Source organism: Diplodia corticola (genome assembly GCF_001883845.1).
Source record: "Diplodia corticola strain CBS 112549 chromosome Unknown scaffold55, whole genome shotgun sequence".
Taxonomy (NCBI): domain Eukaryota; kingdom Fungi; phylum Ascomycota; class Dothideomycetes; order Botryosphaeriales; family Botryosphaeriaceae; genus Diplodia; species Diplodia corticola.
In genome coordinates, this window is record NW_017971534.1 from 179929 (window position 1) to 199869 (window position 19941).

At 58.8% G+C, this 19941-nt stretch overlaps 7 protein-coding genes across 7 annotated transcripts in view; 5 read left to right on the forward strand and 2 right to left on the reverse strand.

Moving 5' to 3' along the window:
• Positions 1–1483, reverse strand: part of BKCO1_5500039 (pantothenate transporter liz1) — a gene marked incomplete at both ends in the record, with an annotated part of 1851 nt that extends 368 nt beyond the window's left edge. The window contains 3 exons of the mRNA XM_020277330.1: positions 9–298; positions 370–1215; positions 1275–1483. Of these exons, the coding sequence (XP_020127113.1) occupies positions 9–298; positions 370–1215; positions 1275–1483 (1345 nt within the window). The remainder of the gene's footprint in view (positions 1–8; positions 299–369; positions 1216–1274) is intronic.
• A 2440-nt stretch (positions 1484–3923) lies between these two features.
• Positions 3924–5342, forward strand: BKCO1_5500040 (tyrosinase central domain protein; the record flags this gene model as incomplete). Its single annotated transcript, XM_020277332.1, has 8 exons — positions 3924–4066; positions 4122–4135; positions 4196–4267; positions 4403–4546; positions 4609–4662; positions 4719–4954; positions 5009–5069; positions 5134–5342. 8 exons carry the CDS (start codon positions 3924–3926, stop codon positions 5340–5342), a joined length of 933 nt encoding a protein of 310 aa, XP_020127081.1.
• A 762-nt stretch (positions 5343–6104) lies between these two features.
• Positions 6105–7860, forward strand: BKCO1_5500041 (alpha beta-hydrolase; the record flags this gene model as incomplete). Its single annotated transcript, XM_020277333.1, has 3 exons — positions 6105–6534; positions 6591–6662; positions 6710–7860. 3 exons carry the CDS (start codon positions 6105–6107, stop codon positions 7858–7860), a joined length of 1653 nt encoding a protein of 550 aa, XP_020127080.1.
• Positions 7861–8322: 462 nt separating this feature from the next.
• BKCO1_5500042 (fad binding domain-containing protein) lies at positions 8323–10390 on the forward strand (the record flags this gene model as incomplete). The annotated part of the gene is made up of 6 exons (XM_020277334.1): positions 8323–8368; positions 8429–8466; positions 8585–8878; positions 9117–9423; positions 9610–9906; positions 10038–10390. The coding sequence occupies 6 exons, from the start codon at positions 8323–8325 to the stop codon at positions 10388–10390; spliced, it is 1335 nt and encodes a 444-aa protein (XP_020127083.1).
• A 1197-nt stretch (positions 10391–11587) lies between these two features.
• Positions 11588–12295, forward strand: BKCO1_5500043 (uncharacterized protein; the record flags this gene model as incomplete). Its single annotated transcript, XM_020277335.1, has 1 exon — positions 11588–12295. The coding sequence occupies one exon, from the start codon at positions 11588–11590 to the stop codon at positions 12293–12295; it is 708 nt and encodes a 235-aa protein (XP_020127082.1).
• A 265-nt stretch (positions 12296–12560) lies between these two features.
• On the forward strand, positions 12561–13415 carry BKCO1_5500044 (ww rsp5 wwp protein; the record flags this gene model as incomplete). Its single annotated transcript, XM_020277336.1, has 1 exon — positions 12561–13415. One exon carries the CDS (start codon positions 12561–12563, stop codon positions 13413–13415), a length of 855 nt encoding a protein of 284 aa, XP_020127077.1.
• Positions 13416–16755: 3340 nt separating this feature from the next.
• BKCO1_5500045 (choline-sulfatase) lies at positions 16756–18420 on the reverse strand (the record flags this gene model as incomplete). The annotated part of the gene is made up of 1 exon (XM_020277337.1): positions 16756–18420. The coding sequence occupies one exon, from the start codon at positions 18418–18420 to the stop codon at positions 16756–16758; it is 1665 nt and encodes a 554-aa protein (XP_020127076.1).
• Between the last annotated feature and the right edge of the window lie 1521 nt (positions 18421–19941).

Genomic DNA, 19941 nt, shown 5'->3' on the forward strand with positions numbered 1-19941 from the left:
AGACTCACCATAACCGGGCGGGTTGATGTACAGGTACGAGGTCCAGATGGACGAGCTGTTGGACACGGCATTGATGAAGGCGAGGGCGGCGGCGCGCTTGGCGGGCGGGCGCGGGATCGTGTTGGAGATCCAGGCCAGCACGACGACGTAGCCGGTGTAGACGCCCGACACCATCAGCATCATGGCGACGTAGCGCGGCGCCGTGGCGTGCGTGGCGGCGGCCAGGATGAAGGACACGATGCCCAGGCAGATGGGTAGCACGACGTGCAGATAGCGTTCGCCGGTCTTGTCGGCGTGCCTGCAAGTTTTTTTGATATGGGTAAGTCTTGCCAATGGCGACGAAGGGATCGGAGAGGGCGGGGGGCTTACCATGCGTTTAGGGCTGTGGTGATGACGGCAAGTATGTACGGCGGTGCGGTCAGGAGAAGCGTCTCGACCTGACCGTAGCCAATGGTCTCGACGACGGAAGGGAAGAAGGTGGTGACGCTGCCGGCGCTGACAATGCCAAAGAGCAAGCCCATGAGGACCCACATCTTGACGTCCATGCACGCCAGCTTGAACCCGATCCATAAACTCTGGTCCTCGGCCCCGGTCCAGTCGTCCATGCCGATATCTTCCTGCAGACGCCATACGGCCAGCTGACGCTCCTCTTCGGTGAGCCACTTGGTGGTGCGCGGGAAGTTAGGGAGGATAAAAAAGCCAAAGGAGGCGATGAAGATGGTGACGACGCCTTCGATGATGAACAACCACCTCCACGCGCGTAACCCGCGATCGCCGTCCATGTTGCCTCTGATGCCGGCAGCGATCAGGCCAGAAAAAGCACCCGAGATAAGGGCACCGGAGTACAGGATGGCGGTGCGCAGGCCAAGTTCTTTACGCGTATACCATGACGACAAGAAAAAAAGGCAGCCAGGGAAGTAGGCGGCTTCGATGAAGCCGAGGAAGAATCGACATGCGACGAGGCCGCCAAAGCTTTGGCAAGCTGCGGTGGCGGTGGAGATGACACCCCAGATGATCATGCACGTGGGCAGGTAGATGGCGGGCAGGCCAATCTTGTTCAGGTAAAGATTGGAAGGGACCTGCATGAGGAGGTAGCCGACAAACAGAATGCTGACGGAGGTCAAGTATTGGCTTTCGCTCAGGCCCAGGTCCTCTTCCATGCCGGACAAGCGGGCGGCGGCAATGTTGTTGCGGTCAATGTAGTTGAGGATGTACCTGGGTTGCGGTCAGTCTCCCCGTTCTTCGCAGGGATTTTTGCCCGTGGCTGGCCGTACATGATGATGATCATTGGCATCAGACGCAGGTCGATCTTGCGGCGCAGCTTTGCCTCCATCTCGGTTCTCTGCTCAGGCGTCAGGTCGCGCACCAACGGCGGCGCCTCTCTTTTCGGAATATGCATGTGCTGGCCGAACTCCTCCTGGTCGATGTGCTCGGCATCTCTCTTCTCGTCCAACATGGTGATTTCGGGGGCGGGAGCCGCCATGACGGACGACGTGGGTGGTGGGTTCGCGGCGGGATAGGAGCGTCACTGGCGGCGTACCACGTAGGGCGAGAAAGAGGTGGGGTGACGGGGGAGTGAGCACGCTAGACAGGGCGCACTCTCGCCCAAAACAAAACATGGGGAAGTGGGCGACCTTTAAGGACCAGAGGCGTGGGTATGATAGGCATTCCGGCCGGCGGTATTCGATGCATGCTGCGAACATGAGCCGCGCTCGTTCCCCGAAAAGAGCGGGCGCGTCTGGCCAAGGACGGGCGATGTAACCGGGGCAGGCCTAGGAGGGACGGCAGAATGGGCGACGGCGCCCAGCTTCCCCGCAGCAGTGGCGGGCGTGAGCAGCCTGGGCGCCGCCCACTCTCCATGGGGAAATCGGCCCGGGGGAGCGCGTCAGTCTGGGGTAAGTAGAGGGTCGGGCGTCCGTCGATGAGCGGGTCAGAGCTTGCCGCTCACGTCGGGCGAACATCCGCCGAGAGCTCCCTTCCCGCTTTGTCCTGTTGGACGAAAGCCGCCGCCTCCGCCTGCCGCTCCCATCCACCGGGCCAATGGCGTTGCACCCCGGCCGGCGGCGGAGTGTTGATCTCCGCTCAATCGCCACGACTGCTCCCCATTCCTCTCCGGCGCTCCGCCTCCCGTGTCAGCGCTGCCCGTCTGCTGACAGCCTTGCGCTCTTGGCACCAGCCTCCACCGACGCCAATGGCTTGAGTCTCGTACGCTTTCCGTCCTCTCCGTTCGCGCGGCTTCCCACGCCGTTGCCAACCCTCGCCGCCAAGCTGTCTTATTCCCAGTTCAGCCTTGGTCAGGACACCCTGCTGCTGCGTGCTCGTACTGGAGTCCTTTCACCTGACCGCCAAGATTTCTGGCGGGAGATGCTTGATTGATGCCCAAGAGCCTTTACCCATTGCCGACCGGATCCTCCCGTGTGAAGCGACAGGTCCTCTCAACCAGCCATTCAACCGCCTCTCATGCTCGGATACGCATATCCCCCGATGCCATGATGCTGTTCCGCTCACGCCACCTGGTCTACCGTTGACTCCGTAATCTCGCTGATGCGTTCTCGGTCTTGGCAGGCGCGTTCTGTGCGTAAGTAGCATTGAGCCGGTTGAAAAATCCTTTGAAAGTACTCGGTGTTGCGAATGGAAAACGGCGATGCTCTTCTCGATCTTTATTTTTTTACACCATCTCAACTTCAAGCAGTTGGGCAGGAGACCTGCTGATGCCTTCGGTGGCTTTCGTGACACTCCTGTAGCTATACCTCCTTCCACATCTCGACGTCACCAGCAAGATCGGCGCTGAAGACATGGCGTAATGTCTCAGGAAGTCCCATGCCGAAGATGCGAACCGTCTATAGACCGACTACCAACGAAGAAAGGGGCCTCGGCTCTTGAGACGGTGTTTTTGCAGACTGTGCGGCTCTGCGTTTCAAACGCTTTGCCCCCATTCAATCTCACCCATGTTTCGAAACGTGCCACCACGGCAAATAAACGGCCACGCGGAGCCACCGCCGTGATCAGTGCCGCTGCTGTTGCCTCGACGCCGGAGTATCCCGAACCCCTGGCCGGGTCCCCCTAATGCAGATGATTATCTAGCGCCCTATTGCCGCGTGGCCATTGGCGCGCGTTTCGAGTCGCCTGCGCTAATGGATGCATCCAGAACGCGCTATCAAAACCACATGCACCAACCACCCTTTGACATCCAAGTTTCCAGTGGTCTAATGCTCGGGCGTGAAATCTCTTTGGCGCCTCAGTCGGGCTTCTAAGCGTAGCAATGTTTCGCACGTTGGAAGGCCGATCCGCCGGCCTGGGCTCCATCTCGTCTCCATCTACAGGAAAAGATTCTCTGTATCCGCCAGGCCTCCACCGGTGCAGATTTCTTATTGTGGCTTTCTGGTCGCCAGCCGGTCTTTGCACAAACTCGCCCTGAGTCGGCGCTCGTACTGGTTGTTGCCGTCCACAAATGTTCCCCACCTTCCGCGTACGAATCCCCTAGTTTTACTTTTTGGTGCAATCCGCCAAACATCCAGTTTCTGGAAGCCGTTCCACGAATCATTCGGGTTCCCGCACACCGTTTTGACGTCGGTGGCCTTGTTTCCGACATCGCTTACTCCGGCCAACTTACGCGGTCCCCGGGGCTGGGCTCTTGATAAGAACACAGACACTGCTCCAAAGTTTAAACCGGTAGGACCTGTTGAATTCTTGGAGACTTTCCAGCTTCTTGTTCCATCTTCGGTATGGCCTTGTCCAAGAGATTTCTCGCCGTGCTGGCGCTAGTGTCTCTCGCTTCGGCGATGTGCTCGAAGCCTCCGGTCCGAAAGGAATGGTGCGTGGCCGTCACTCGGTTTGCCGAACCCGGCCCGGATCTCAGGTCCGGCTACACCATCTTAGCGAAGAGCTAACAGTTTGTCTTTTTAGGAGGACACTGTCCGACCATGAGAAGAAAGCCTACGTTGGCGCAGTCAAGTGTCTCCAATCCAGGAGCCCGAGGACGTCGTCGTACTTCTCTGGCGCACGTTCCCGGTACGACGACTTTGTGGCAACACACATCAACTCAACCGACCATGTTCACTTCGTCGTATGTATGTCTTTCTAGTGGCATGATGCTGGGCGCTAATTGTACTGTCTGCCAGGGACACTTTCATCCGTACGTCAGCAGCTTGTTCTTTTGGTGCTCCTGAGGCCAGATACTTACCACGGCATACAGCTGGCATCGGTACTTTGTGGCTTCCTATGAAGCAGCTCTCCGCGATGAGTGTGGTTGGACAGGCGGTCAGCCGTAAGTGAAGACCAAAAGAGACTCGGGTGCGAGATTCGGCTAACTTGGCAAAAGATATTGGGGTTAGTCCCTCCTCACCACTGCCTGGTCACAGAAACCAGGCTGGGTTCTGTCAGAGCTGACAATAAACCGCAGACTGGACACTGGATGCCACGGAAGAGGACTTTCCCAAGGCACCGGTCTTCGACGCGGTTACCGGCTTTGGCGGAAACGGCTACTACGTCGACAGCAGCAACGACACGAGCGTGCGACTTCACATCCCTGGCAAAACCGGCGGCGGTGCGTTCGCAACCCGTAGCCCTGGCGACGTGGGTTGAGCAGAAGACTGACGTGGCTTGCAGGTTGCGTCACCGACGGGCCGTTCCGCAACTACACGGTCAACATGGGCCCCAACAGTGCGTAGCCGCTTGACCTGATTTCGGTTGTGGCAGGTCAATGCTAACGGAAGCAGACTCGACGGCGTACAACCCTCGTTGCCTCAAGCGTGACTTCAGCCCTTCGTTCGCATCGCAAAAGCTCAACATGACGATGGTGGACAAGGTCCTTGCGGGCAAGACGTTCCAGGAATTTGACGTTGCAGTCCAGGGATGGGTCAGTATCGACGGCCTGACCTACCACGGAGGTGGGCACCTGGGTGTTGGTGGCGACTTGGGCGACATTGGTGATCTGTACAATAGCCCGTCGGATGTAAGCAGCCGCTTCGAGTACTGGCGACCGATTCGTATGCTGATCAGCTCGCAGCCTCTGTTCTTCCTCCACCACGCGAACATGGACCGCGTCTGGGCGACGTGGGAAAGCCAAGGTACGTCGTCGTATAGCGATGGTGGCAAGCAGTGTGCGCAGGCTGACAGAGCTCGCATGCGCAGACATCAAGAGGCGTGTCAAGGACATCTCCGGACCCGACACGCAATTTGCCTACCCGTTCGACTTCTATGGCGATGTTGCGTATCAGAACATCACACTGGACTATCAGATGCACTTTGGGGCGCTGACGAACTCGAGTTGGGTGCGAGTGGGCGACGTGATGGACGTCCAAGGCGGCGTGCTCTGCTATGCGTACGACGAGTTGTACTGATCCAAGCGCTACGGCGCCAGAAAGGACGTGGGGTAGTATATATAGGCAGTAATATGGAGGCTGTGGACCGAGAGACACGTTGTGGCTTGCTTGTCAGATGTTTTGTGTGAAGCCGGCTGTGCGACGTGGGACGTTTGCACGAGCTGAGCAGCCGCGTAGGACAGGATGGGCGACAGGTCGAAGAATGAAGTTAGCCAGAGTGAAGAGGGGTGAGGCGGCTGAGCTCAGGCCCGCCACCGTCGATCGCGCCTGCCCACCCCAGCTTTGTCGACACCCATCACGTCAGCTCCTGCACGGCCCCAACGGCGCCCCTCGCGCTCGAGCTGCAGATGGCTCATCGCCCATCACCGCGGCCTGTCCCGCATCCACTTCACTTCGCCTAACATGCTGCCGGCTAGCACTTCACTGCGACCCGGTCCATTGCGAATTGCTGACGGCATTGCAATCAACATGAATCATCCACTGCGAATATGCTGCTCATGCAGCAACACACAGCATCCACCCTTTCAAGCCACACCATGATTCACCGCTAGTCACCATTGCGCTCTCTTGGCCCTGTGCCGACGCCGGCACCCGTATGTCTCTTGGCTTGCCTTAGCCCTCGCCGCGGGTGACACAGCATCCAGACTAGCCAGTGCCCCAGCTGAAGCCCACGCCCGCTCGCTTTCTTATTCGTCCAGCTGAAAGCACATATAAATGCCTTCTGCCTAGCATGAACATCATCCTCATGCTCTTCAAAGACCATCCCTTCAGTTGCCCGCCATGATGAGACCAACCGCTGGTTCAGTCCTCTGCCTGGCCGCCCTCGCCTTACGGGCATCCGCATCCGACCCGCCAACCGCCGACCTAGGCTACGTTACATACACAGGCTTCACGAATGAGACAGCCCAGATCAACTACTTCTACGGCATCCCATATGCACAGCCGCCTCTGGGCCATCTCCGTTGGCGGGCCCCCAGGCCAATTGAAGCTTCGAACAACTTCACCGGCCAAATCATCAACGCAACATCGCCTCCACCCATGTGTTATCAATCAGCAACACCACTGCTGGTTGAAGAGTCACCCGCTTTCGGCTCCTTTGAACCCGAATACTATTTTCAGAACCTTCCGCAGTCAGAGGACTGCTTGATGCTCAATGTGAAGGCTCCGCAAAATCCTACTAGCAACTCACTGCCCGTCTTCGTAATGCTTCGTACGTCTCTGCCTTCAAGGCTACCTCACTGCGCTGAAACCTAACATATCACGCAGATGGCGGAGGATATACAGTGGGTTCTCCGGAGATCGTCTCACCGGGTGATGCAATCGTGCATAAGTCCAATGGTTTGTGCTGCCATCAAAAGGCAATGGCCAGTGCTAACGCTCCACAGGAAGCCTAATTTACGTCGAGGTCCAGTACAGGCTCGGGCTATTCGGCTTTTTGGCTGGATCTGAGGTCAAGGAGAGCGGCGATCTGAACGTCGGTCTGCTTGATCAGAGAGCTGCCCTCGACTGGCTGCAGCGCAACATCAAAGCGTTTGGCGGTGATCCCAACCGCGTCACAATCTGGGGTGGGTCTGCAGGAGGCGGCAGTGTCACCCTCCAGCTGACCGCAGGCGGCGCTTTCGACCAACCCCCCTTCTCCGCTGCTATCCCCGAGTATCCGTGGTGGATACCCATGTTGACCGGGAGCACTCAAGAGCGCCAATTCCGTACCGCCCTTCAGCTCAGCAACTGTTCGGATCTGGCGTGTCTGCGGGCACTTGAGTCGTCGGACCTGCAATTCGCCAACCAGCGGGTGCTAAACACGACTTATCCGGGGCCGCAGTATGGGGCTGGCTCTGGTTACTGGGGTCCTGTTGTCGACGGCAAATTCATCCGTCAGCTTCCGAGTGATGAGTTCAAGCAAGGAAATTTCCACAAAGTACCCATCCTTCTCGATCACGATGCATACGAAGGATACATATTTTCGCTCCCGTCTGCCACCCTGGACGAAACAATCATGGACGCCATGTACGAATTCCCATCGGCCGGTCCGTCGTTCTTCAGCCGCCTCAATCAGCTCTACCCACAGAGTGCATACAACTCAACCTTCTTCCAGCGGCAGACGTGGTTCGGAGATGTCATGATCAACTGTCCAACCTACTACGTGGCGACTGCATTCACCGACCGGGCGTTCAACACCTCGGCCGTCTTCAAGCTCATCTTCGCAGCCGGCTCTCAACTGCACGCCGCCACGACGCCGTTCCTGACGTCGAAATCGATCAACTTTCCGGATGCGAACAACGCGACGCTTGCCGACATCATGTCAGCGTATTGGATCAGCTTTGCGACCACACATGATCCCAATCCCTTACGGGATCCTCGTGCGCCGTTTTGGCCATCCTACTCGAGTGGCGGGAACGGCAGCGCTGCAGACGGACAGAGCATTGGGTTTAGCGTCCTGCAAATAAACGACAAATCCATCGAGGTGCAAGGAGACCCGGACAATTCAGCAGCTTGCAGCTTCTTTAGCTCACACAGCCAATCGGTCTTGAACTGAAGAGGGGGCTCACGAGAGATTTGGGCTGGGCTGTGAGACGTTACTTAGCGCCTGGGCGACCGTGTGGTTTCCTTGCTTTTTTCTTTTTTTTTTCTTCGCGAAACCCACAAGGGATATTATAGATACATTTACCCGCCCTGGACGGATGGCAGAATCTTACGCGAAGGCCGTAATCTTCGCCCCCACGACGTGTCAAGTGGAGAAGGCGGCAACACTACCCTGTTCGTATGCAGCGCGACCCCGCGATGGGCACAGTGAAACCTTACGGCCGGGGATGAGAAGCACAAATCTCACGCGTCCGGCAGCTGCTAAATAGAGGCTGCACCCTCGGCTCAACAGCTTGGAAATCAGCGCCGCTGTCTTGGATTATCCCTTTCGCTACTTTGAAGGCTTCGCGTGTTGCACGGCACTGTTCACATAATCCACGCTTACAGAGCTGCTATCGCATCATCATTAACGACCATGGGGAGCGCGAACGAGGACATCTCCGTCATGGTGATTGGAGCTGGTATGGGCCGCTCCACCACTCCCCGCTCCCGTTTCCGCGACTGATTCACACTTCATCCAGGCTCCGGCGGACGGCTGATAGCTCAGGGTTTGCGAAAGGTAAGTGTGCACTGGCGCATTCATCCGAAAGCACTATATAAGAAAAGGGGAATAAAATATCAACCTCTTTTTTTTCTCCCAATTGGTTCCGCTGATGATCCGAAACATGTACATACAGACCGGCATCCCCTGCACCGTCTTCGAGCAGGACGAGAGCCTGGACCAACGGGCGCGCGACTGGGACTTTGGCATCTACTGGGCGCAGACGCCGCTGGACGCGTGCCTGCCCGCCGACGTGCGCGACCGCATCCTCACCGCCCAGGTCGACGACGTGACGCCGTCGGCGGACGCCTTCTTCCCCATGTTCAACGCCGAGACGGGCCAGGTGCTGCACAGGGTCCCGACGCCGTACTACCTGCGGTTGCGGAGGAGGGAGTTTGCCAGGGTTATGGGCGCCGGGATCGATATTCGTGTAGGCTTCTCTCTCTCATCCTCTCTATTTCTCTCTCTTTCACTATATTCCTCATGTGTTGCCTTCGTTACTTGTGAAGCTTTGCTTCAACGCGCATCGCTCATCGATGCGTTCGACATCTCTCCATGTCCCGACTATTTGCTACACCTTCTACTTACTACTCCACCACACGCACACATACACTCCCCAACGCCAACTCAACCCCCCGTGCACGCGACTCTAACTCGAAGCCCAACAGTACGGCAAGCGTCTCGTCGGGATCGACGCAACAACGTCGTCGTCCGAACCGGGCGGCGGCGGCGTGACGGCGACCTTCGCAGACGGCACGCAGCACACGGCGACGGTCCTCGTCGGGGCCGAGGGCGCGCACTCGCCGGTGCGGGAGTACCTGCTGGGCGGCGACAGGGGCAAGGTGCTGCGGTCGCCCATCGTCATGGCCGTCGTGCTGAGCAAGCTGCCGGTCGAGCGGGCGCGGGCGCTGCGGGAGCAGCACCATCGCGTCTGCAGCTTGTTCCATCCGAGCGGGACCATGATGTGGATGGGCGGTGAGTGATGATTAGGGGACTCTTTTTTTTTTTTTCCTTACCTCTTCTTTCTTTCCTCCTCCTCCTCCTCCTTCTTCTTCTCATCACATTCCCCTTGAAGAACCTTTTTTTCTTTTCTCTCCGTGGAAAAAGCCCACGTCTTCGGAGGCAACGTCAGGCTGATGTGTAGGTCGAAAACATCCATAGTGCACGACGCCTACGGCAAAGGCGACGACCTCGCCGAGGTCGAGTACATCTTCCTGTGCAGCTGGCGGCAGGATCAGGGGCCGATCGAGCTGCCGGACAGCGGGAGCATCATCCGCGACATCAAGCGCCGCGCGCAGGCCTTCGCCGAGCCCTTCTGCAGCGTCGCCGCCGCCATCGACGAGGGGCGCAAGGCCTGGGCGAACTACCTGCCGTACTGGCCGACGCAGGGCTGGGACGGCCATCCGGCCAGGGGGAAGGTGACGCTCGCGGGCGACGCGGCGCATCCGATGACGCCTCGTAAGTGGGAAACTGTGTTTTTTTTTTTTTTTTTGCTTCCCTTCTTTTCCTTTTGTGACGGGTTCCAACTCGTCTCTCTCTCTTTTTTTTTGTGTGCTCCAGACTAAGGTGGGAGTAAACAAAATATTTAGACCGCGGCCAAGGCCTCAACAACGCCATCCTCGACTGCGACCAATTCGTCAAGCAAGTCGAGGCGATGCCAGAGCGCTCGGCAGCAGCTCTGAGGGCAGCCGTCGAACGGTATGAGGCGGAGATGGTGGGCCGTGGCAATGAAGCGGTGCTGAGCAGTCTCGAGAACTCGCTCATGGTGCACGACTGGGACCGGCTGATGCAGTCGCATATCGTCAGGGTGGGGGTAGCTACGCAGAAGGTTGATAAGGAGGGGGAGGGGGATAAGGAGAAGGAGAAGGAGAAGGAGAAGGAGAAGGAGAAGGAGCAGGGGGTGGCGGATGTTGGTGCTGCTGGTGGGGAAGTGAGGGTTTGATCAGGAAGGGGTTTGGATGTTTGAATGCGGATATGGGGGGTCGCCATGTGGTCCAGACTGTGCCGAGATTCGTACGAGAGGAGTGGGATCTGGACAGTGTATCAAATTGAGATTGAGGGGAGAGGATCAAGTCAAGAGCATGGCCTTTCCATTCACAGTGCCTTGACCGTTACATGACCGGACGCCCCGGACCGGACCGCTTCCCGCGCTGGCCGATCTGGACGTTTTTCGGCGCCCTGCACTAAAACTAGCACGGGGTAAAATCGGATTGTGGCGTGCGGTAGCGGCGGCGTTGAGCGTGACAAGTCCAGTAGATGTAGCGTTTGTATCACGTCTGGACGGAAGATTGGACGGAGAAACCCCCGGTCGATTCAGCGTCAAGGGGCGGGGGATCGCTGATAGTGGAAGGTACTGTGTACAGGATTCATGAAGATTGTGGAGATGGGTGTCGGTCCAGCTGGCGGGCAAACGGAGGGCTGAGGGCGCGAGTCAACGGCAGGGCTTGCAGTTCTCCTATAGGAAAAAAGTGGCAGCGTCACGCTTACGACTGACGATGGCAATGAGAGAAGATCATCGTGGAAGGAACCCGGCACTGGGGTCAAGATCGTCACCCGGAGCCACGGTGTCGGAGCTGCGCCGAGTGCTGCTCATGTCAGCCATTGGCATTGGCGACGTCACAGGGCGCGGCTTGGGCGAGGCTGGGACGAGATCAGGGAGGGCGAGAGCGAGAGCGATTGATGGGAAGGTCAGGCGTTGTGAGAGAAGAGTGGGACTTGTGCGTGATGCTGGCACCAGCGTCAAAGTGGAAGCCACCAAGCGGCCCCTCTCGGCCCCCGCTTTCCCTTGCGCCGGCCCAGGTGGGTGCCGTCTGCTCCTCCGCAACCGCATCGTCGCTGCACCTCGGCTGCATCTCAACGACGCACGTGTCGGCATGGCGACGCAGGGCCCTGGCCAACAGAGTGCCGCGCTGAGATCCGGCGCCTGAGGTCAGATTTTAGCTTTGACCTTTGGCCCCCAGACGCCCCACTTTCCTCCCCGCTGCCAAACGGAATAGCCTGATATGGCGTGCGACGCGGCTGACTGGATGCCGTAGGCGACCATGTTGAATCATACCTCACAATCGTGCTGTGCCATTTAAAGGAAGGCGTGCCGCTTCTCCCAGCTCTGCATCTCACCGGCCTACCTTTCCACTGCAATATGGCTCAGACCCAATGCCCCTCCATGTACACCCATATGGGGTCCCTGACCTCCTATGCCGATATTCCTGCACTGCGCATTGCCCACGGCTACTTGGCCGCGCTGGACAGCCTCGACTTTGAAGCCCACGACCCAACCATCTTCTTCGCCGACAATGCCGCCTTCTTCGACTCCACAAACAGCGTCTACCGATCGTCCGCCGCCATCTGGACCGGCATCAAGTCACGCTTCGGAGACTTCGAGTTCATGCACCACCAAACATGTTTGACTCGGGTCCTCGGCCCAGATGTGCGCTCTCTCAAAAACGGCGAGAGGCACGTCGTCAGCGTGCAGGCAATCATGCTCTGCAGGCTGAAGGGTTGGGAGGAAGAAAGGATCGTTGAGGTTCCGCGCATGTTCGAATTCATCGTTGGCCCCGTCGAAGCGCCCGCACCTGCCGCGGCCGACACAGAGCCAGACGAGGGCGTTGAGCTCGACGCGGAAGCAGAGGCCCGAGATGTACACGAGGACCATGTCGACGCAGCACCGCGTCCCGCAAAGAGAGGCTACCAAGGCCTGCACATCTACGAAGGGAAGGTGTGGTGGGACTCTGGCGCTCTCACAAGAGCCATCGAAGAGAAAAAGAAGGAGGACGAGCGGCGCAGGTTCCGCGACATCATGACTTTGAACAACGGCTTCCTTGGCCAGAGACCCCGGCACGGCCGGTGATGATGAATCCGGTCCAGACGTTTGTGCAACATGTTGTGGCGCAGCGACCGCAAACGGCAATCACATGCGACGAGAGCTTTCCAGAAGAGTCAAAGTGGCGGTGCATAGGTGTGGCGCGAGCAGGGTCTCCGCGCGGGTGACATCACTACCCATCACTACCTACCCAGCATCGCAAACACAACACGCCACCTACCTACATAAACCGCTTACCACCTCCGCATCATCAAACTCTTCCTGTCTCCACCGAACACACATTACCAAAAACATGTCAGACGCACCACCATCCTACGAGGCGGCAACAAGCTCCACCGGCGCATCCGCCGCACAGCACCGCGCCCGCAATGGCATTCCAGCAGAACGCCGCCGCAGCATGGAAGACGAGGCCCGTCCTCTTCCCGCCGGCTGGGTCCGACAGTACGACTCCCAGAACGAGCACCAGTTCTTCGTCGACACGCACGCCGACCCGCCGCGCTCCATCTGGCACCACCCTTTCGACGACGAGCAATACCTCTCCACCCTCGCGCCCGACGAGCGCGAGAACGTCACCCGCTTGCACCACAGCATCAGCCTCCAAGACATCGCCGCCGAGAGCAGCGGCAGCGACGACGACAACGACCACAACAAGCAAAACAAGAAAGCGGCGGCGGCGGCGGGAAAGTCATCGGGCAGCAACGACGCCGGCGAGGTCCACGGGCTGCACAAGCTCGGCCGGCGCATCAAGGACCGCGTCACGCACACCGACCACCAGCAGCGCGTGGCCGAGCGCGAGAAGCGCGCCGAGCGCGAGCGCCAGGCCTACGCCGCGCACCTGGCCGCCCGCCGCGCCCTCTCGCGCGCCATCGAGACGGGCGAGCCGCAGTTCCTGTGCAAGGACCGCGACGGCAAGGACGTCTACATCGTGCCGCCGCCCGGCATCTCGCAGCTGCGCCAGCCCTTCCCTTCCGGCGCCTATGGATACAACCCGTACAACAATGGCCCGTTTGCCAACCCCGGCGCCCGGTACCTGCGCCCGCAGACGCCGTACTCGAGGCCCTATGGCTATGGATATGGTGGCGGCTATGGGTTCCCGTTGATGGGCGGCTTTTTGGGAGGCGCGATGCTGGGTAGCTTGATGTTTTAGTCGAGGTGGACGTTGAGGATTGGCGGGTGAGGTATGAGGACCTAGCCAGACTGCTGCTAACGTGTTTATGAAATCGATACCCCTATTGCATCACTATAAAAAACCTGTTTTCTGCTACTATCATCGGATGGGATGTGATTCGTTGGAGGTTACGAAAGAAGTCTTTGTATGGGCACTTGAAGCAAGCAAGCATGCCAACATATGTAGGCTTAAACAAACTGTTTTATCATGAGTTAATCGGCCTTTCTTCAAAAGCAGCGGAAGTGCAGATAGCCAGATGTATATGCGAGCATTGAGACTGTATAAACGCAGCCACTACCCATGTCTTTCGTCATGCATAACGCGGTTGTTATTTATTGCCAAATTATCATCGCACCTCGCTCCTACGACATTACAACGACTTACAACGGAATTATGGCATCTACTTGCATCACAGCCTGACTTGAGCTGGCAGTGGAGTCTAGTTACATCCGGACACTTGCTTCAAGTGCCCACGTAGTAATGTGTAGCGCCCTGCATGGCGCACGGATGGATGAATCAAGTCTGTTGCAGCCCACCATTAGTGCTCTACATTTTTTTTTCCCTTGATGAGCCGCCGCACATTTAACACGCCGTTAGCCTAGCATGTAAATCCAGAAAGCGCTACACCTACTAACGCGGGGCAGGAAAAGCCAATTTGTTGAGGTGCATCCGACCGACGGCCCTGCTAGCATGCGTAGGTAGCGAAGAATGGTTAGCCACAACGCTACTTGAGTTTCTTCCCCGCGATCCGCTTCCCCGCATCCCGGGAGAAGTCGCCCGCACACCACCTACATAGGTAGCTTAACCACCCCACGGCGCACTGCTGACAACTGCACTGCCCGCATTTCTAAAGAGGCGGGGGGTGGGAACAAAAAAAACAGGGAACGGGCAAAAAGTGGCTGGTGGTAGCAAAAGCCTCATTCTGTTCATCCATACTTTTTTTTTCTCAAACATACGTCGTTACAGATCTTGTATAGGCCGCCAGCAGCCACACCCCAGCGGCCAGGTCTGATCCGTGGCCGAGGAGAAGGAAGAAGGAAAAAAAAAAGAAAAAATAATCCACCCGCCGCGTGTGTTTCATAATCAAATAAAGGCTGCGGCGCCGGCCATGCGACGGCCAGATTGCGCCACGAGGGCGATTGCGTCACGAGCCAGAATACCGCACCCATCCGAGACTCCCGATCTTTTCGGTCGACGGTCGGTCCCGGAGAAAAAAAAAAAAAGGCGAGTCCCATAAGCACTTGACGTCTCGAACGCGGGTTTGTAATGCGGCTGGGCTAGACAAAAAAGCACGGAGGATCAGTCGGAGTCATGCTTCCATCAGCAAGCAGTAATGACAGTCAGGAGGGAGGGCGTGGAGCGGACAAGGCTGCCCCCCCGTGTTAGTCATTGCCAGGCCCTTCTCACCGCACATCGGGACTATGCGCTGCTGCAACATCGCCGATGTGTTCGTCGCGAAAGGGGGGGACGGGCTCGCGTGATGAGTGGACGACGGCGCCGAAGAGGGGGGGGAAAAAAAAAAAAGGAAAGAAAAGACAGAGAGAAAGAGGCACGGAGGGTGCTGGCGGCGGATGTGTGATGAGGAGCCGCCATGTGTGCAATCACACCGCAGGGCGGGCTGCAGGATAAAGAGCGGCTCTTTCTTTTACTTCGTTACTGTGAGACGCGCGACCCGTGCGGCATCAGCAATAATCATGATGCTTCCGGGCGCGAGCAAATCGGACCGGAGGGGGATGGAAGGCCCGCGGCTCCGGCAGATTTGATGTCGAGTTCCCGGTTCCTGCCAGCTTCTCGACCACCTACCGTGTCGCGGACGAGTGTGACGCGGTGGCCGGTGACGCGGTGGACCATGTTCGGGCTGGGAGCGATCCATGCGTTAGGCAAGAACAAAGTCCGGGGTAAGTTTGCTAGCGTCGAACGGGGCTGGCAAGCACGCACCGGCAGAAAAACCCACGCACATTGGCCGGCGCACACGGACGCCATGGTCACGAGGAATGGCGTGATACGTGGCGGCCGCTGACAGGCGTGATTGGGCGGTTAAAGATTCCCGTTTTTGGCCTGGCGCAGTGCTCCTCGACGCGCTGGCTGGTCGCTCGTCAGCCCGGGCTGCTCTCAGCTCCACTGCATGCTTGCCTGCTTGCCTGCTTGCCTGCGTGCGTGCGTGTCATGCAAGATGCGCCTCGCCAGGACGCCATGGCTCCGTCCGCCATGTGCAGACGTGCGATAACCGCTGGAGTCGATGGCACCAGGCCTGGGGACAGGCACGATAACTCTCAATTGATGACGTGGGCCTTCGTCGTTGGGAGCAGAAAGGAGGGGAAATGTGCCGGAACCTACTCCGCTACGGCTGCAAGGCAAGGCTCGTCTCTAACTTCTTTCTCCTCCATCTAACCAGACGCATGGCGCAGTCACCGTGGCGGCGATGCTCGCGGCGAGAGTCGTGTTTTCTACTCCCCAACTTCTCCATCAATAATCGGTTGTGCTCTGCCAAGGTCTGGACCGCGGGTGCCAAAGTTGGCCCTGCTATGCCTCCATCATGGCCGTTTGCCACTTATCCCTAAGCCGCACTTCTCACCTATCCCCTCCCACTCGTGCAGACCCGCCCCTAGCCGTTAATCTCCTGCTCGCGTCTAGAGATTCCATCTCCTGGCATCCATTACGTACGCGGCGACGCAATGCTTTCCGGCCCTCTTGGCACCACCTTCTGTATGCGACGCACGTCTCAGCAGTGCTCATGCAACAAGGTTGCACATCCATCATTCTCTTTCAGGAGAACGAGTCCATGATCGTTTCGACTATCTGATCCTGACTCGCCACCCCCTTGCTCGAGAACATCCAAGCGCTTATCTCTGTCACTAGTTCACTACACAACATGCACTCTTGCTTGAAAAATCATTCCTTGTTCGTTTAGCCAGTAAATATGCTACGTGGAAATTCGCGGCCATCATGCACGTCATTTTAGAAGCGAAGAAGAAAGGACCAAGGAAAAGACGACAAATCGAAACATGCTACGTGAGGCTCCTCAATGCACCGCTGTGGAATCGTCCCTCAAATGTCCAGAAGCGCGCCAGCAGTGGAAAAGAGCAAGCACCTTATCGGAAATACATCACCAACGCCTCGCTAAAAGCTCGAGCAAGCAGTAGAACGAATGAGCCAGGTGCGAAATCTTGCTCCAGTGGTATGGTATCATAACGAGCCAATCTTCGGCCTGGCACGCTTGCGAGCGGGCGGAATAGACCTTTCGTTTGCTGTAGCAGGAATTGCCGGGCCCAGCCCCAGGGCCGCACGGCTTCCCACCTTGATAAGCTTGAGTGGGAGCCTACTGGCCTTTGGCCGCCGCCTGTCCGTGAGGGTGCTGCGTCATGTAAGGCTTGCCGTAAGCGTCGACCGGCGGGTAGCGGGCTCGGAGCTCGAGATCGTCCAAGGGAATTGTCGATCGGATGTACTTCTGCGACGCGAGGTCCTGTGGCTGGTAGTCCCATGACTCGAAGCGTCCCTTCTTCAGCGCGTTCCAGCACAGCCTGCGCATGCGCTGCGATTGGAGCACGTCGTCATGGATCTTCTGCAGATCCCACCTGTGGCTCGCCTCTTTGGCGAAGGCGGCTGCAGCCTCCTTGTACTCCGCCTCCTCCGAGTCGGCAACGTTGTGAAGCTCCTGAGGGTCCTGCTCCCGATCGAAAAGCTGCGGAGGATCGACCAGGCTGCACGTGTACTTCCACTTGCCCCGGCGAATCATCATGACCGGGCTGATTGTGCCTTCGCCCATGTACTCGCCAATGACCTCGTCCCTGGTGCGGTGTCCGCAGAGCGCCGGGTACAGGCTCTCGCCGTCAATCCTGAGGCTGGAGTCCATGCGTCCTCCTGCCAAATCGACCAACGTGGGCAGCAGATCCATGGTCGAAACCGACTCCTTGACGTGGCGAGGCGTGAAACGTGGCGGGTAGTTGATGATAAGCGGCACCCGCGCGCTACCCTCGTGCCAAGACATCTTGTACCAGAGTCCGCGCTCGCCCAGCATGTCGCCGTGGTCGCCGCTGAACACCACGATCGTGTTCCTGTCGAGCTTGCAGTTCTTGAGCACATTCATCAGCTTGCCGACCTGGTCGTCGACGTAGCTGCAGGATCCGTAGTACGCACGGCGGGCCCGGCGGATTGCCTCGTCGGGGACCGGGTTGTCCCACAGGTCGATGCACTTCATCAAGCGCTGCGAGTGGGGGTCTTGGTCCTCCTGCTTGATGCGGACCTCGGGAAGCGGGATGTCAACGTCCTCGTATCTGTCCCAGTAGTCCTCGGTGATGGCGTACGGGTCGTGCGGGTGAGTCAGAGATACGGTCAAGCAGAAGGGCCGCTCCTTATCGCCCTTGCGCACGTGATCGTAGAGATACTGCGTCGACTTGTACATGACCTCCTCGTCGTAGTCGAGCTGGTTGGAGCGCACGCACGGCCCAGCCTGCAGGACCGAGGACATGTTGTGGAACCACTCCTGGCGCTCTTCGGGCTTGTCCCAGTTCACAGACCAGCCGAAATCGCCGGGGTAGATGTCCGACGTCAGACGGTTCTCGAACCCGTGCAGCTGATCGGGGCCGATGAAGTGCATCTTGCCGGCCAGCGTCGTCTCGTAGCCCTCGCGGCGCAGGTAGTGCGCGTAAGTGGGCACGTCCGCATTCAGGTGAGAGGCGTTGTCGTAGGACCGGATCTTGTGCGGGAGCTGGCCGGTGACCATGACAAAGCGGGAGGGGGCACAAAGAGGAGCGTTGCAGTAGGCGTTGTCGAACACAACGCCCGTCTCGGCCAGCTTGTCCAGGTGAGGCGTCTTGATGGGCGAATTGGGGTCGTGCATCTTCAGCAGCGGGGCCGACATCTGGTCGGCCATGATGTACAGGATGTTCGGCTTCACCGGGAACTGGTCGCCGGCGGGAGGAAGGTAGGCCGTCTCCTGCGGGCCATTGGGGGGCGTGTCCGGGAAGGAAGCGTGAGGGGCCATGGCGGATGGAAGAGGGGAAGCGTGTGGAAACAAAGAACAGGAGGCTCGCGGGTCCTATATACAGCCCAGAGTCCGGCAGTGGCAGCTGCGGACACGTCAGCAGGGCGGATGGGCCGTCCTTTTTTTTCCTGCAGGCAAGTCACGCGGCAGCCGAGCAGAGGGTCCGATGAAAGGCTGAGCGGCGTGCAGAGATCGGCGGCGGATTGGAGCGGAAACGGAAACTCTGACTGGGCTGGAGCGGGGTGAAGGCGGGCAGGGCGGGCGGTGGTGGACATTTTTATACGGGGGCGCTAGGGCGGAGGGCGGTGAGGTTCGAGCGCCAGAAATTGCGTGATGGACGCGGCTCCTCGACGCGATCCTAACAGACCCTGGACGGGCCTAGCGGCTCCTGTGTCAGAGTGAGGTAGCGACGAGCACGTCAGCTCCTGACAAAATGGCAGAATTGCCAATGACGGGCGGCTGCTCGCCCCAGGCAGCCCGCGCTGCGTGTGTGTGCAACGCCGGGCGGCCAACAACGACGCGGCCGGCGGCGCATGCAGAGTGCCGCAATCTCGGAGATCCTTGCGAGCGGTGGCCGCGCTGGCTGCGGCCGGGGAGCGCGGCCGGGGAGCGCGCACGTGAGCGCATCCCTATTCGGACCACAGCCCACGGCCGGGCGCGCCTAGGGCCTGCGGACGGGGCGGTCGGGGGCGCAGCGAGACAGAAGGCAGACGCGGACATGCCACATCGCCCGATGCGCCTGCATTTATACCTTGCGCGGCCTGTCTCACAATCCAGCGCAAACCGCTCGTCACCCGGCACGCCATCTGCGCGAGCGATTGTGCCATTCTGTCGCGAGTGCGAGGCGGGAGGCGGGAGTCGGGAGTCGGGAGTCGGGAGCCTGCAGCACAGCAGCAGTGCAAAATTCGCCCCACGGCCGCCACCTGCATGCCAAGCTTCTAAGCCGCACACGCTCTCCTGAATCCTCCCGCAGCCGTCGCTGCTGCTGGGAGCCACCCTCCTCCAGCCCTCCTGCCAGAACACCGCAACACCCTGAACCGGGGTCCTGACGTCGACTGTCGGTGTTGATGATCGCCGTGCGCATGGAGCTTTTGTGGGGGTGCGTCTCCACCCTGCAGGGGGCGCCCGCCGGCCTGGAATCCAGCTCGCCGCAACAGAACGGAATCACCACAGAGCCATTGACCAGCTGCTCGACCTGGCATTTCATTCCGTGCTATCTGCACTAGCGTCACGCTCAAGCCCTGTCGTCGCCTACCTGCTGAAAACGTCCAGCTCATCAAGGTCCCGGGACAGCCTCCCGCCATCCCCTGTATGTCCCGTATCAAAACCATTAATCCCAGCCAATGAGATCGCCAAGGGAGAAGCTGTGCCTGAAGATCTCATCGACAACAAGAAGGCAGAAATCAAAAAATGCCGCCCATGGCTACAGCTGCCAACGTCAAGGGCCAGTGGACCAATCAAATCCGCTCTGCGTCTGCGTAACGAGGCTCCACGCTTATCTCTGGCGCATCCAACGCCAAG